The 16911-nt window shown below is 41.3% G+C and overlaps 1 protein-coding gene across 1 annotated transcript in view; it reads left to right on the plus strand.

Moving 5' to 3' along the window:
• Window positions 1–1654: 1654 nt before the first annotated feature.
• COL11A1 (collagen type XI alpha 1 chain) overlaps window positions 1655–16911 on the plus strand; it is a 173878-nt gene continuing 158621 nt past the window's right edge. Inside the window, exon 1 of the mRNA XM_067300830.1 lies at window positions 1655–1968. Coding sequence (XP_067156931.1) covers window positions 1854–1968 — 115 coding nt within the window. The 5' untranslated portion in view covers window positions 1655–1853. The remainder of the gene's footprint in view (window positions 1969–16911) is intronic.

A 16911-nucleotide genomic window follows, 5' to 3' on the forward strand; every position in this document is an offset into this window, starting at 1 on the left:
ATTTTCATTAAGGCTAATAGTAAGGCTCAAAAAAAAAAATGTCAGAGGCAAGCTGTGATAAGAGACTGGATGTAGCAAGAATGCTTGTGACAGAAAGATGCATAATTCATAAACACCAACAGGTAACTTGAAACTTCACAGTATATGAGATTTTCCAGCAACAAAGTGTTAAGCAAAAACAATAAACTGCCTTTGGACTGCCTTCTGACAATTAAGCAGAAGGAGGATGAAACACCAAAGGAATTATACTAATTTGTTTTCAGAAGCATCTGGTAAACCTCTGAGGACAACACGAGGGAGGTAAGCAGCAATAGTACCAACAATTAATTCCTGGCTTTTAGGTAGCTGTACGTGTTTAGGGTTTAAGACAGACAACTCCAAGACTAGTTCTGAAGGAATAAGCTTGGATACAGAAAAGTGGTATAGGCATGGTATTTTGGAGCTCCACAGCTGTATTGTGGCTAAACTACTTGAAGTACCAGAATAAGCCATATGTTCATTAACTACTGCAAGCAGTTCTTTTTGAAGTAGAAGGGCACCAGCGAAGCCAAAATTTAAAAATCTAGTATGTACCTATACTAAAAAGCGAGCGTAGGTTTCTCTCATTTGAGGGAGAAACCGCAGCATTGAGGACCCGATCCCTCCGGAGGGGCTTCACTGAACCTCCCGCAGGACCCAGCTCTGCAGCAGGTTTCCCCCCTCAGCACCCGGGTCCACCTGGCCGAAGCCCTTCACTACAAGCTGCTGCTCAACAGGGGGGACAGCAGGGCCTGGAGGGACAGCGGGGAGCGTTTTCGAGGAGGAATTTTGAACCCTTGGTCCCTGACATCCAGGGTGAGGTGAGGAGCGGGAACGGGCAGCGGCTGTTGGGCGGTGGAGTTGTCCCTGCCCTTCACCTCCCCGCTCCCTCCAGCCTTGCGGCGGGAGGCCCCCTGCGGCCCCCGAGGGTGCGTGACACCCTCGGGAGCGGGTGCGGCGTGCGGAGCGCCGGGGCCGGCAGCGACTTTCGGGCGCCCCGGGTCCAACGGCTCCACCTCGGCGCCCCACACGCGAGGAGCCCCCTCCCCGCGCGCGCGCTAGGCGCAGCTGCTCTCTCACCACAGGCTGCTCCCCTCCCCTCCCCTCCCCGCCGCCCCCGTCCCCGCTCCCGCGCCGTCCCTCCCGCCCGTCTCCGTTTCGCGCCGCCCGGGCGGAGGGGCGCCGCGGCCGGCACTGCGCATGCTCCGAGCGCGCGGGGCAGCCGCGCCGTGGCGGGCCGGGCGGGGGGCGGCGGGGCTGAGGGGGAGCGGGGGGCCGGGGCGCCCCAGCGGCGCCCCCCGCGCTCCTCCAGCGCTCCTCCAGCGCCGCTGGGCCCGCTGCCGCCCAGCCATCCCGCCCGCTCGCCCCGCGCCCCCGGGAGGGCTGGTGCCCCGCCGCGGGGGGCTGGCGGGGCGGCCGGCGTGCCGCGGCCGAGGCGGAGGGCGGTGCTGTGGGCGGCCGGCGGCGCCGCGCGATTGGCTTCGGCGCGGTGGCCGTCTTGTCAGTTGGGCTCCCGGGGGTGGCCGCTGGGAGCCTCTGCCCAGCCCTCTGACGGGATGAAGCCTTTAGGGGGATGCGGAGCTCCTTGCAGTTTGATTAAAGCCCCTCATCTGCCTTCAGCCTGAAGGCAGGGCACCGGGGAGGACGGGTCGGCGGGGCCTGCGCAAGGCCGTCAAAGAGGGAGAGAGAAACCCCCCTCCCCCCCCCAAACGGTCCCCGTTGGTATTTCACCTATGGCTCTATAGGAGAAATCCTCTTTGGGAATACTGTGGAAGGGACGGAGCTGGTATAAATTGAGGGCGCCCGGGTTTAACTCACACTTGTGGGCGCCCAGCATGGAGATGCAGAGATGGTCCACAAGGTGGAAAACGAAAAGGTGGCTCTGGGACTCCGCTGTAACCGTGCTCATCGCTTTCACTCTCCTTCTCCAGGCTGCGGAGGTCAGAGGAGGTAAGAGAGAAACGGGGAGCGGGCGAGGGCAGTCACCCCTCTCCCCCGCGGAGGGGGTGTCCGGAGCCGCGCTGCTGCCGTGCTTCGGGGAGGCCTGTCAGAGCCCGCCTGGGACCACCGTGGGCGTACTGAAGGGGGTCAAAAAATAAATGAAAATGATGCAATGTTTGATTAGGGTAAAATTGATGAGGATGCCGCGGCGAGGGGCCGGCGCGGGGGCTGAGCCCTGCTGGCCCGGCGCCGCGGGCTGAGGGGTCTCGTCCTAGGGCTCGGCTGCGGTTTCGGCGCCGTGAAGGGGATGCGCGGGCGGGCTGGGGGGATGCAACAAACACTTGTTGAACGGAGTGATTTCCCCCCTCTTCCAGCACTAAATCCACTCCTGAAGTCATAAAGCGCGCCTGCGACTTTCAGCTCTGTTGAACTCAGTCATTAAGCTGACAAAGTTCCCCGAGTCTTGGCTGAAATGGAGCGACAAGTATCTGTCCCCTCCTCGGAGGGGCGAGGAAGGGAAAGTTGGGGGATGGAGGCTCTCCGCCCCCGTTCCCTCCGTTCCGCGGTTATTTGTTTTTCCCTCTGCAGCGGCTTGCAGTGGCCCGAGGGGAGGCGAAGGCGCGCTGGGGCGCCGGCCGAGGCGCCCGCAGGTGGTCCGTCCGTGCGGGCTCCGGCTGCGCGCACGGCTAGCCGGGCGCGGCGGCGGGGCGGCCGCGGCGCTCGCCCCCGCCCTGCGGCGGCCGCGGCGGGGCTCCCCGGCACCGCAGCGGCGGCAGGAGGGGGCGGCAGAGGGAGGCCCTGCTCGCCCGCCGCCCCCGGGCCCCGCCGCGCTGCCCGCGCGTGCGGAGCCGCCGCGCGGAGCCGCGGGGGCTGGAGCGCTTTCGCCTGCCGCCGCAAGGGGGGGGGGGGGGCGCCGGCGCCTCCTCCCCACTCCGCCGGGGCCCCTGGGCGCGCCTGGGGGCCGCTGTGCCTGCGGCTGGGGTTTTCACTGCCCTGCGCCCCTGACAGCCGTGAAGGGCGCTCAATTCTCCCGGGAGAAAGGTTTAATTTATTATGCATTCATTCTTGCTTTCACGAGGTATTTCCGTTTCTGAATTTCCACCGTCTGAATCACTAGTGGGAGCACCGTGAGGGGCTCGGACTTTCCATTCAGCCCTGTGTACCTGGGCGCAGTTTGCACGGTCTCGCATCAGTCGGGGATTCCGCCCCCTGCTGGCCCCCTTTTCTGACAGGGGGTCAAATTTCATCCCTGTTGCAATTCCACGGGCTCCAGTGGAGTTACACCTAGGATGAATTAACCTCACGGAGCTTCCAGAGCTTGGCTGCTCATTACTGTGTTGAAACTAAATTTGTTCAGGAAGGAGTACTGTAGACAAAGCCATGACAGATTTTTATGCCACTTTTCGTGTGACCCATCACTGTAGAACCGACTCTGTTAACCAGGATTTATGTAGATTATCTTTGCATGGTGAGTTGGATGCAGATAAAAATTTAAATGAAAACCTAAACCCAGGCAGCCCAGAAAAAAAATCAACAGAAGTTAGCTGGTATTTACTGAAATATTTTCAGAAATATTAGGTGCACTGATTTGCTTTTAAGTGTTTGAGAACTATATTGAAAATAAAAAAGCTAATTTAAAAATCTTTTCCTCTGGTCTTCTGTATAAAAGACACTTCAGAAATATAAAACTTGAGGTTTCTCATGTTTGAAGCATTCTGAACAGAACTCAGTGCTTCAACTTTTCTGAAATACAGTATGCCATTTGCTTAGAAACTACAGGGAGCTGTGTGTTTAGGGCTTGATCTGTTACTGAAGTCAGTAAGAGTCTTTCCATTGACTACAGAGGGAGCAGAATTTGACCTAATTTCCCTAATGGAGTACAAGGGAGATATTTCTGAGCAGTCTTTTATGTATTCTAATCTTATTTAAAGTGGTTCAAAGATAAAATAGGACATACTGACTCACATTTGAAAGTAGGAGAGAGAAAATTCTGAGAAATAAAACAAAATAGCATACTGAAGGGAGTAAAAAGTAAATGAAAATGATGCAATGTTTATTAAGGTAAAGTATGAATCATTGACCTTATAAACTCTGTTAAACCCTGTATTCTTTGATTAGGTTTTCATAAATTACACCTACATATGTGAATACACTGTGTAATTTTCTTTAAAGTGCTGATCGTATAGTAATGAATTCTTTTTAAGACAACAGAATCTGTTCCATTTAGAGAAACCTCAAAAAATTCCTAAAATTCTTGACTTTTTTTCAAGTTTCTTTTTTTAACATAAAAAAAGAAAGAAAAGTATGAGGTGTCTTTCATAGTACCAAGGGAGGGGGTGTGGAGGTTTTCTGATTGGGCTCCTGAGTTGTTTCTTCTTTAGGCAGAAAAAGTTATAGAAGTTAGAAGCTGAATGGGAAAATTAGTGACTCATATTTGGTCAGCTCAGTGCCCACCAGGTCTTAAGCAGCTCTTTTTAGCAAATATTTTTGCTTTATGACTTGGCAAAAATAAACAAAATTCAGTATTTTAAAAGACATCCTTTGATTTTCTTTCCCCTTCCTCACCTTTAATACTAAATCTGTTGGTAATGTGTTTGGAATGAATAAACTCATTTACTCAAAATGGCATGGCTTCAACACTATAAATTTTTGGTCACGGCCTGGCATCAATGCACTATTGTGATGGTGATTTAAATTTCATGGGCAAGAAATGAAAAAAATCAGCCTTTTTATTATTTATAAGCTTTTTCAAGCAAATGGAAATCCAACTCTTACTATGGGTGCAAAATGGTATTAAGGATCCTGACTGGAAATGGCTATGAAGCTATATATAGAAAATATGTTTTGGACCTTCTGTGTAAGTGAATCTATGTCTGGACAAGCAGATTTATCTCTAATATAGTGTGCATATTTTTTACAGTCATCTTAGGAAATACAAAGGTTTCTTGTGCTTCCCCCAAACATACCTGGAAACTAGTAGGAGTTGTAGGTGCAGAAGGAATGCAGAACTGGGCCCAGCAGTAATGGCAACACACCTAACACTGTTACTTGATAGTAATTGCTTAGTGAGTTACACTGGAAAGATGTAGGTCTGTTTCTAAAATGAAAGCTCTTTAACATATCTGACCACTCAACCTTTAAAAAGTGATGTTTTAAAATAGAAATGTATATATCTCTTCTCAAAACTGACTATTAGTAATGTAAAACTCTTTTAACTTATAGATGCAGCTTTAAGGTTGTAACAATGTAAAACATTTTCGTCATTCCTTTATTTTACAGTAACATTTTTGTGCATTAATTTTAGTTTAACAAAATGCCATTGACCTTCAGAAATAGAAGGAATACAAAGGATTCTGAGATAAATATTGACAAAGTGAGCAAAAGTGATCAAATCAAAGGTAGATTTGGTTAGATTTTGAGTAACTGTTAGTGGTCCCAGCTGAAAAGCTTGTTTGAGTCCCAGGGATCAGCAGGTGAAATGGTCCTGTCTTTTCAGTATAGTGCAAAGGAGAGTTGCGTGCATGTGTCTGCTATATAATTTAGATTTTTTTTTTTAATTGTTTCTGAAGTGAAGTAACTATTTCAACCTCAACAGACATCTGGCAAAGAAAAATAACTGATATGTGTTGTAGATTTTCTAGAGCATGATTCTTTACATTTAATTTATAAGGAGATTTGACAAGGATTCCAGAAAGGACTGCTGAGGCTGAATGAAGCTGTTTCTTTTTACTAGCTCTGCAGAAAAGATGATGAATACTTCCTGACTTTAATTTTTGTGTGTATCTTAACAAGTATAACAAACACAAATGTTAAGTGATTTTTGGCTTTACTGTCTAGCACCTATTATTTGAGTGTTACTAGGAAAAATTTTTTTCTTTAATGTAAAACCTGTTCTGATGCTATGGTGTTTTCTGATTGCTGAAAAAGATTGAAAAAAAGTTGCTGGTAAAATTAGTGCCTATGGCAATTGTAAAATGTAGCAAAGGAGTGGTCATACTCAGTATGGCAATTGTCTTGCCCAAAACTATTCAGTCTCCTCTAAATAGGCCCTTAATTCCTATGGGGTTGCAGCATAATAAAAGAGGCATGACATTACTGCTGAAGTGAAGTTATACCTAAAACACATTGGAGCAATTATGTCTCTCCCAGATTTGTTTTGTACAGTGGTGAACAGTAGGGTTTCCATCTGCCAGCAAGATTAAGAAGTTGCTTTGCTTTTCTCAGTAAAGGTCTCTGCTTCTTTTCAGAAGAAATCCTCCAGCATTGGTAAATTTATTGTTGTTCTGACTATTTGTTGATAAAAGGGGAGAATAAATTAAGCAGAGCTTGGGAGAAATCTGTAGTGTTCTAGGAATGTGAAGTCTCATGCAGTGATAAAGATTTGCCCTATGGATGGACACAGTAGAGGACAGTGGCTTTAAAGGAATTAGGTGAACACACATGCATATTGTGAGGGTTTATAACTGTACTACCCAGTATTAAATACCAGATTTGCAGACTGTAAATGTAAGGATTAATTGTTGACCTTGTTATTACAATAGTAGTAGAAGCTGGCAGAACTTAAATTCTTTTCAGCACATTACCACACATAAGGGGTTGTAAAAACCTTTGTAAATTCTAGATCTGGGACTTCAGTGCACATCAAAGTGTTAATGAATACTGTGTGTGAAACAGAAGCTATTTGACAGAGCTGATATTATGGGAGAAAGCTGTTTGCTACCAAGCTGAATTGAAAGAGTTATTGTAAAATATGATTAAAAAACTGAAGACCTTGATGCTGCCATGAATGATATCACTGGCAGCTGAACTCTGCATATAATAAGGATAACTGTATGCTATGGGTCAAATCATGGTTACCTTGTTAAAGTCTCACTGCAGTCTAAGTTTTATTCACTCTACTATATCTACTCACTTGATACATCTAGTCAAAATATCATAGTAATCTGGCAGATTATCGAGCATTCATAGTAAAAAAAAGAAACATTCAAGGTTTTACAACCTTGCTGTCTGCTAAAGTAGAATTCCTGCTCAATCCTGTTCAATAGGATATAGAATTGAGGATGATTTGCTTGTCTTGCTGTCAAAAAGGGAGTTATACCTTTAACGTCAGTACCAGTATGGTAAAATTTTCACGTTCAATGATTTAAAAAAAATCATTTATGTCTATCTCTAGCTAATTAAATAGGATTCTCTAATCTCTAATTAGATAGGATTACTTTAAATGGCATTACTTGTAAATGTTCTCCTTAGCTGTATTTTGCTTTTCTAAACATAATTCTATGCATATAGCTGAAAAATGTACAAATGTTCCACATCTGAAAACTCTTTGAAACCTATTAGGATATTTCTGAATAAATACCTCTTTGTTTATCTACAAACCTTTGGTTTAAGTGGCCTCAATCTCTTTCATATTTAACTGCTGAGGGCACACCTTGTCTCTTACTGTAGCAATGACCATTTTTAGATTGTGTCTCTTTTTGCTATGGTAATAGAAACATGATACTCCAAGAATTTAATACTTGTTTTGCTGATTTTCACAGTTGGAAATACTGCCTCCACTGTCTGTCCAAAAAGAACTTTTTTGATGTTTAGCAGAGGCCTCAACATAGTTAGACACTTGTGCTGCAGATCTGGTATAATCTGCTTCGATACAAAAATAGGAATAACTCCACAGAAGTTTTGAGACAGAGCTTAAACTATTGTGAACTGGTGGACCAATATAGCTCTGCAGCAGATGATTAACTGGCCCAATATTTTATAGGTAACAAGTGAAACATTTTATGGACTCAGGATCAGGTCTTAAATGCTCAGTTGTAATCAATGTTGCTGAACAAGTAATAAAAGTACAGAGTAACTAAACTATCTAGTCTGAAAGAAGGCTTTCCTGTAAGTAATGAAAAAGTCACTTTTTCTGGCAAAATGTATAAAGCACAAATGAAGTGTCAGACTCAAAGTCTAGGTTACGTCCTGAAATTGTGTAAATACTCGTAACTAATGAAAACAGAAAAGAACAATTCTTAATTCTTGAATGAATATTTCAACTTACTAAGCCTGCAAGCTAACCTCATTAAAGGTCTGAGCATGTAGTTGTATATAGCTGACTTTTCCGCTGATGTCAACATGGGATTTAAGTGTATTTTTGTTTTTTTACTGCCTATTATACATAGGTATTAGAGAAGAGATATAATTAGTTGTTGGTGAGTGTAAAAATGAGTCCCATATGTGCATAGTCTGTCTTTATTTTCTTTGAAATACCATTTATGTATTTAGTAGATTTTGCAGCACTGGAAGTTAATGAAAAATTTCCCAGTAATTGGTGTGAAAACAGAAATAACCAAGTCTGAGCACTTTTGCACAATCGATCTGTTGGTGAAATAGTCAGTCGATCATAGGCCATTTAAAGCATTCCTGCATGCATCTGGATAGTCTCTAGTTCTCGTAGCCATCAGATATGAAGCACTATAATGACACCTTCTTCTCAAAATGTCACCAGCCAAGAGCCCAATTAAATAATCTATCTTAAAGATAAGCTGTAGGAAAACTTTAACAACTAAAGCAACCTTTCATCTAGAAGTATACTTCTAGAAGCATATATTTGGCAATATATGTTCAGTTAATCTCATAAATTCATATTTGAGCACCTAGGAAAAAAACAGCTTGATTTTTCAGGAGCACTGTGTAATTACTTTGGGCAGTTTAATCAGATTCATTTTTATATCTTGAAAATGCTCTGTGACTCACGTTTGCAACCCGCAAAACAGAGTTCATATTATCCAGTTCTGTAAAGTGCTTTGGTTAATGCCAATGAAAAGTACTGGCAGCTTCACGATGGGCACTGCAGAACCAATGCTGAGATGCTTGATCCCAGAAAGCCGTATTCTGTTATGTGCCCCAAGGGTTCTCAGTACAGAGTAGGGAGACAGGCAGTTCTCAGCTTGCCAATCCCAAAAGCAGCTGAGGAAGTGCTGATCTGCCCAGACCTGGCCAGTAGGAATTGTTAAGGACAGAAGAGTGTTTGAACCTTCTTTGGGGGCTTAGACACCTGTGGCAGGACTGCAGGGTATCATTGCTTGGGACACAGAGACTAGAACCTGCAGTGAGATGGTGACAAGGTCCATTCCTTCTAAGAACTGGGAAGCTGAATTAAGCTTTTTGAACATAACACACTTCAATTCTCGCTCCTGTAGTAATGCTTAACAGGGTCCTGCAATGTATCCTAAATGTCAGAAAGCTGGCAGTCTGTAACAAATCCAAATTCTAACACTACTAGTAAACACTTTCCTATTGATCATTTGTGAAAATGGCAGTATTTATTGCTCTTTGTGTTCTTGCAAGCTTAGGTTTAGCTAGTAAACTAAATTGCTCCTAGTTGTCGATAGAAACTGAGCTAATAATCTGGGAGAAGGAATGCAAGGAGGGGAGGAGTTATTAGGTTTCACAGTAGGAAAACTGCTGAAATAGCTTGACAAATGATAGCTAGAATAAACCTATGTAGAAGAACTTGACAAAATCTCTATTTAAGACTGATTTGCAAAGAAAAACTTTCCTCTCTTTTTCTGGACTAACAGCACTGTTCTAAGAGGTCGGCAGCAGAAACTGAAGCTTAGCCGCCACCTCTTGAGAATTTTTCTTGTTCACAAAAAATATTTTCAACTCTTATCTTTATTAAGCCTTTGGCCTCCTAATAAATGTTACTTAGAAACCATCATCATAGTAGTTTTTAATTCTGCCCACCTGTAGAATGCATGGAGAGCCCTTAGAATGAGCGCTTATAGCTATGAAGATTCAAAATTTTAAGAAAAGTCACTAACTGTAGGCTATTATGCCTTTAATAGGTACCATGGTTTCAAAAAACTGTGGAACAGCCAGTACTTTCTATATAAGTTTCTAAATATATACCTAGAAATCTAACCATAGGTGTCCTTTTTGGAAAATCTTGTACACAAATATAAAAAGTCCCTTCATGACTAGCCACCAAATATGCATATTTGAGCCTACCAGGCTATAATAGCTTTCACTCTTTAAATGATCTGACACAGTAAAATAAAACTGGCCTAAGCTTTAAAAACACTCCATTTAGAATTAAAGATGAATGTTTCAACACTCATAAGTTTTAGTTTTGCAGTATTTCCAATGAAACAGATTTTACTGACAGAATGAAACGTATTTCCATGGAAAAATATAAAGTAAAATAATAATGATTTGGAAATGTTAGTCTTATTCCTAAAAATCTCAGATAATTCTTTTTTATTGGGGCGAATTAAGCTGTTTTCTACTCCAGGGTTGTCTCTCGCCAATTGTGAGTTAGCAACTCTGTTATAGGGTATTTCTGTGGTCATTTCTGATGAATTTTCACTTTCACATTAATCAGAAGAAAGGCATTGCTCATGAATCATGGTAACTCAGGAAGAAAATCAATAATGTTTATTGTATTTGAAAAGGGAAAAGTCACAGTTACTAAAGGTATTACAAATAAAGCAAACAGTTGCACATTGAGTTTTCTAAGAAATATCAACGTAAAGTAAATGAATACTGGTTCATTTTTTCCTTGAGTTTTGTTATTATTTGCATTTAAAATATGTCTGCTGCCATGCTATCCAGGAGCATCTTATAAATAATGTAGATGAACATAACCCATAAATAGGGAAGGATCATTGTGCCTGAGCTCTCTTACAAATTTAAGAGATTAAAACCCAGGTGTTACGTGACCAAAATCTGGATATCAATAGGATTTAAACTTCTATGCTTTATTAGGCACCTGAACAAATAGAAAAATTTTTTAGTCTAAATGAGTCTTTTTAGTCTAAATGAGTCATCCCCTGAACAGTTTCTGGGAATGAATTCTGGAGCCAAAGGTTGCCACAACAGTCACCTTGCTATCATATCAGTCATGGAGGGCTTCATTTCAAGGCTTCACTTGCTTTTAAAAGTACAGGAGCTGATTGTTTTCCTCTGTATCCCCTATCTGCCATAAAAGTATGTCTTGACCTGTTTAGTCATTAGTCAACCAGCACTTTTAACTGCAGCGAAGGTTGTTTGATGTACAGCCTGTAGAAAGAAAACAGGTGCCAAGTTTGGGATCACCTACAAAAAGGTCCAGGGCTGTATTAGGTTCTAGATAAAGCTTCTCTGTGGCTTGCAGCAAGTTCCACACAGAAGAGAAGAAAACTCAGGGTGGTGGGACTTCCTAGATAGAATGGACAATTGTTCTTCTTGATTTTCTTGGATATCTCTTAAAAGAATAATCAAATTCACTGAACAGAACTCTCATTTGAATGACTAATATATTTTCAATCCACATGTATTGAGGGCCCCTGACAACAACAGTGATAGGATCACTTTAGATGTTTGACCTCTTAAGATCTGGCTAAGTTAGACATGAAATACTGAGTGATATCCACAGTAGTGGGGAATTGCAGCCACTCTTGGAGCTGACCTGTAAACTGCTTTTCAATAGAGCTTTACACAGGAAAGGATGGTTAGAAACTTTTTTGATAACTGATTAACCTGTATAAATCAAAAAAGGCATTTTTGAGGAAGCACTGCGAAAGTATGCTGAAAATTTATCTTCTGCAAATAAAAAATTTCTAGTAGTGAAGTGTCTGGGTCATCTTCCAGCTATCAATGGAACAAATATGACACTGAATTGATCAATTAATTTGTGACAGGAACAGACTAAAGTTACTGACAGGATACTGTGAGTGGAAGCTGATATCTGTGCTAAGAAACAGCAGCTCAAGTGTTTCATATGCTTAAGTGTAAATTGATTGACATATACACATTAGCTGCCTAGAATGACTGGGGACAGAACTTTTTACTTAGTTGTATCAGTGGAGCTCTGTTTGTATTGCATTTAATGACTGTACTTAACATTTACATTACTGTCTCTGACTAGACTGATTTAAGTAAACCTTACCTAGTCACTATTTTGACATTGTTTCCGTTTGGTTCTCTCTCTGTCTCTCTCTATCAATAGTACACTGGTACACAAGACTCATGGGTCAGGGTTCTTCTCATGTTTTTCAAAGAAAATTTCATTTTATGTTAAAACCCATGGAGGCTTCTGGCCCAAATATGTATTTTAAAAATTAATATAAAAATAACCTTGGTTCTTTCAAAATTGCTTCAGAAACAGAATTACTCAAGAAGCTTAATTGTTTAAGGTTACAGGCTAGTTTCAGAAACTGATCATATGGAAAGAGGTTATTTTGCTGGTTTCCATTTTGTTTTTTTTACCTCTGGCTTTACAGCCAGAAAACTGCCTGTAGTAGCTGGCAGAGGTAGACAATATCTGGTAGACCTTGGTTAGATCCAAATATTTTGGTTTCTCATTGCATCACTTTTGCTATGTTCAGCAAAGGCAACAAGGAGTGTTTTAGCGCATATATGGAAAACCTCTTCTTCTTTGGATTGTCATTGCAGTTGGTCAGTAGTTAGAAAACTGTAAATCTTAAAAGCTTCTGTTATAAATCAAAACCTTTTCATAACTGCAAAGTTGTTAAAATAAAGATAATTAACTTTATAAGGTGATTCTAGCTAGAAAGATATATGTGTGTGTGTATATATGTATGTATGTATGTTTTACCCTTCTACCCAAAATAGCTGCTGCTGGTGTAGATCCAAAGACATCTCTGCTAACATTAGATGTTTTGAGTCATCTTTTTTGTGTTCCATGCTGTTAGCCTTTGGAGGGTAAATAAGTTTTATCACAATGCAGAATTTTAATGGTGGCTGCTGAAGCACAAATAAGCAGCTTTATTGCCTGTCATTGATCTCTTAAGTTTGCAATGATCTCAGTTACAGATAGCATACATATAAACTAAGAAAATATGATTGAACACAATTCAGATGTGATTATCATCTCCTCTTGCATTTAAATAAATCCTGATGCCAAGAACCAGGCCTGGCCATACCAAGGCAAATTCTCTTGCTTCTAATACACCTTGTCCCTGTTCTCATAATGTGAATCACTTTATCTAAGGGTCATCTGCTCACCTACTAGAAGCATTCCCATAGAGGGATGTGGAATGATAAGAATATATTTTAAAAAATTGGGATCCTCCCCCTGCACAAGGCATCTTGATGTCCCGTGGTAAATAAGTCATCAATCTAAAGAAGTTCAGTTTCTGCATTGTTTACAGCTTCTCAGTCCCTCATTCCCTTAATTCCTTAACCTGTGTTGCTATTACCCTGGAACTTCCTCCACAGGCAGTTTCTGCCAAGAGAAAGGGAGAGCCACATTAAGTAACAGATTCCCGGTCAGATATATCAGGAAATCAAAGTGAAAGAAGAGAGTGCTCTGATTCTATATAATAAGTGATGCTTATTTATGGCATTCTAACATATCAAAAATTAAGAATATGCTATTTTGCCAGCTTCCACTTAACTCCAGAAATAATCACATTGACAGTTCACTGCTTGTTAAACATTATGCAATATAAAGGCACTAGAATTTGATCCGTATGTGTAGTGTCAGTATCAGTATGAAGTGATGATATATGTCAGATTTTATTTCCATTTACAGGTTATGGAAGGAAGTGAAAACTCAGATATTTTTAACTGCAAATATACAATCAAAATGTAGTACAGCTATTTACAGAGTTTCAGTCTATAATTGCATTATCTTATTTAAAAGCTGTTGTAGGTATTAACCCGCTAAATATAATATGCTGCTGTAGCCTTTAAAATAAATATATCGTCATATCTATAGGAAGTCTAGGCTTGGAAATCAGTTTCTATATGCATTTTCTTCCTCTTCAAAGAAAGAAAAAAACACATGAGGTTTCCCTGATGTAATTCACTCCTGGTACTCTGTGCTGACCCAAGAATATAAAAGTGTGATATGACATCCAGTTCACAATTACTTAAGTCCACTGACTTGTAGGTGCTCCTAATTTATTTGGCAAGACCTAGATCAGAATCATATTGAGCTCACAATATTTGATATTTTCCTCTTAATTTTCAGCAGAGAGATGCAAGCAGAGGTGTGCATTTTAGGTGGGGGGGATTTTTCTTACTTAAGATACTTTTGCACAATTTTGGTACCATTTAAAGTAGCTTGGAAGATTTTATCTCTCTGTCATTCTGGCTCTTTTTTTCCCCAAGGTTTCTACTTAATCCATGTAGAAGAAAGCTAAAGGAAAAACAAAGGGAGAAGATTAAATATGGCTTAGGTGTTACATTTGATAGGAAATACTCTGAACCTGATGTTCTCATTCATACCAGTATAAATGTGAAGAGTTCACTGAGTGAATGGATTTACTTCAGTCATACCATGGTAATGAAGACCAGAATTTGGCTCTATAAGTTTAAATATTAAAAGCTACAAGTTATTTCTGCTCTTGGGCTGTTACACCATTAGATTTATCTTGTGCTTTCACTTCTTTATTTTTGAAAACAAGGCACTTATGCTGTAGCTAACGATTTAATACTTTGGCATGTTGAAACTATGACATACAATGACACTCATGACATACTCTCACACTCATGATCTTATCTCACACAATTCTGTCTTTAAAAAAAAAAGTGATATTTAAAGAATAACTTTCCTTAATCTTTTCAGGTATCCCAGCCCTTTTAAACTCATCTCCTCTGGGTACTGCTGTATAGTCCATTAGTTCAGTGAAAATTGTACATGTCTCTGAACTCTGTTTTTTGAATCAAGGACATGCGCTGCTGAGCTTTGCACTAGGATATATAGGGAGGAGAACGATCCCTTGCAATTGGTTCTCTATCAATGGACAAACAGCACAGTGGAAACTTGCTTTTTGAATGTGGTCTGATGCTCAGGAGAAATTCATCTGAAAGTGAAAGATTTGCCCTGACAAATGGGCTTTTTTTTCAAAAGGTTATTTTGGGGTTTGGGCTGACTTGCCCCTAGGAGGTGGCCTGCAAGCAGCAGTTCAGTGTGGTCATAAACATCTGCATGAAGAGGCCAACTTTTATGGGAAATCTCTGGCAAATTTGCCATGCAAACACAGCCCAGTTCTTAAAGCTGGTGGCTAAGTTTTGCAAGCAGAATTAATTGCATTCCCCAAGACTGGTGAACAGAGCTTTTGCATGATGGCTATTTATTGGTTATTTCCTTGCGTTCCCAAATCTTAGCACCAAATCAGAAGGATGCAAAGCTATTACATCGTATATCATTAATTTACAGTCATCTTTATTTCTCTTCTTAGATAATTATTCAGGGAATTAGATCAGAGGCTAAAATCATTTAGGCAAGCTAAATGATATGTACTGTAAGGAAGCCCTTGTGAGAGACTCTTGATCTGCCAATGTTTAGGTTACATTAACACTGCTGCATATAAATACAAGCAGTAATCCTAATCTGTGGCTTTAGCACTGGTGTTATTTCTGTCCGTTTCTTACCATTCCCAGAAATCATCTGGGGGAAGAATGTTAGAGAAGAGACAGTTTTAGGAAGAGAGTTGGGAAGAGCTGGAGTTCCCAGGGAATGGTAATGCTGAGCGCTGCAGAGCCTCCAGAAAGTGGCAGAGAGGAGCTACAAGTTCAGTTGATAGCTTCCAGCCAAGACTAGTACTGGACTAGGTGAGCTCTCTTTCTCCCTCTCCACCATGATTTTCTTAGCAGGTCGGTTCTTTACTCTGTGAGGACTTCTCATCCTCCTTTGTAGTTCAAAGTCAAACAGGATACCTCTAACCAGTTGTGATTTAAGCTCTGCTATTTTTCAAGACCCGTCTTATTTTTTTACTGGATTCCTTAGACTAAAGCATGTCTGTGTGTGATGTGTAGCATATTGAGAGCAACCGTGTCTAGTGCTTTCTGTAGAGGCATTTGTGTGGATGATCTGAATGTACACAGGGGGTCATCAAGGATTTTGAGACTAATGTCAGCCTGGTCAGAGCTACTGAACTAGGCTCCCATAGTTCCACAAAATGTCTTGATGAATTTGAGGATTTTACACAAAATTTCCAGCAGGGAAAAGAGGGTGCGTCTGCAGAAACCCAAATATATGGTAGCCCTATGCATGGCTTCACACAGGAAGAGAGTAGGGCGGAAGTGCTTTACGCAGTCAGGTGGTGTTTTCAGCTGGGAGGTGACAGTAACAGCTGTGAGGAGAGTTCCATGCCTGCCGCCTCCCAGCTGAGGTACACCACTGGTTGCATCCTAATCTGGACACTTCATGAGACTCAAGACTGGGATAAATAATGACACACCGAAGAATGTTGCAAAAACATATGTGGAAATGAGGCACAAATTCAGTCAGCCACTTCATTTCACAGGCATGTCTGAATGATATGTAGGTTTCTATCAAAAGCAAATTTTTTAGGTAGTCCAGGCAGGAATCTATAAACTTGAATATGCTTCTTTATAAAGAACTTCTTTAGGATCACACCACTTCTTACCTATCAGTCAAAGTGATTATCTGAAATCTATTACATAAGGGAGGAATCTATTACGATTAGGGAAGCAATTTCTGTTACTCATAGCTTGTATTTATTAAATCAGTCATGTTATTATTAGACATAAACCAACTACCTTTTTTGCGTAAGTTACTTCACATACCTTGTCTTTTCTATCTAGAAATCATTGTAAAGTCACTCTAATATTTTTGCTATTAAGCCCCTTGACTTGCAGTTTGCAGAAATAAATGCCACTTCTGGACTACTATTATGATTATTTGGTATTTGTGATTTGAAAATTGCTCTACTCTATCATTGTTCTGTTTCTTGACTTGAAGTTTTCTAGCAGCAGAACAGTGGGAGCAATGAATAATCTTGTTCATGGGTGAATACTCTTCCAGTCCGCCAGGCAAGGAGTAGCCATTTTTCTAAAAATGAATGAAGAATAAGAATCTGCTACAAACTGTAGAAAAGAGCAAAGGAAAAAGGAATGTAGCAGCGGTTGATTTATACAGCCTCTTGGAATTTGTACTGATATTTCCAGTGACTGTTTCTATATTACTTTACCAGTTCAAATTATTATAGA

This window comes from Apteryx mantelli, chromosome 8 (genome assembly GCF_036417845.1).
Source record: "Apteryx mantelli isolate bAptMan1 chromosome 8, bAptMan1.hap1, whole genome shotgun sequence".
NCBI classification, from domain to species: domain Eukaryota; kingdom Metazoa; phylum Chordata; class Aves; order Apterygiformes; family Apterygidae; genus Apteryx; species Apteryx mantelli.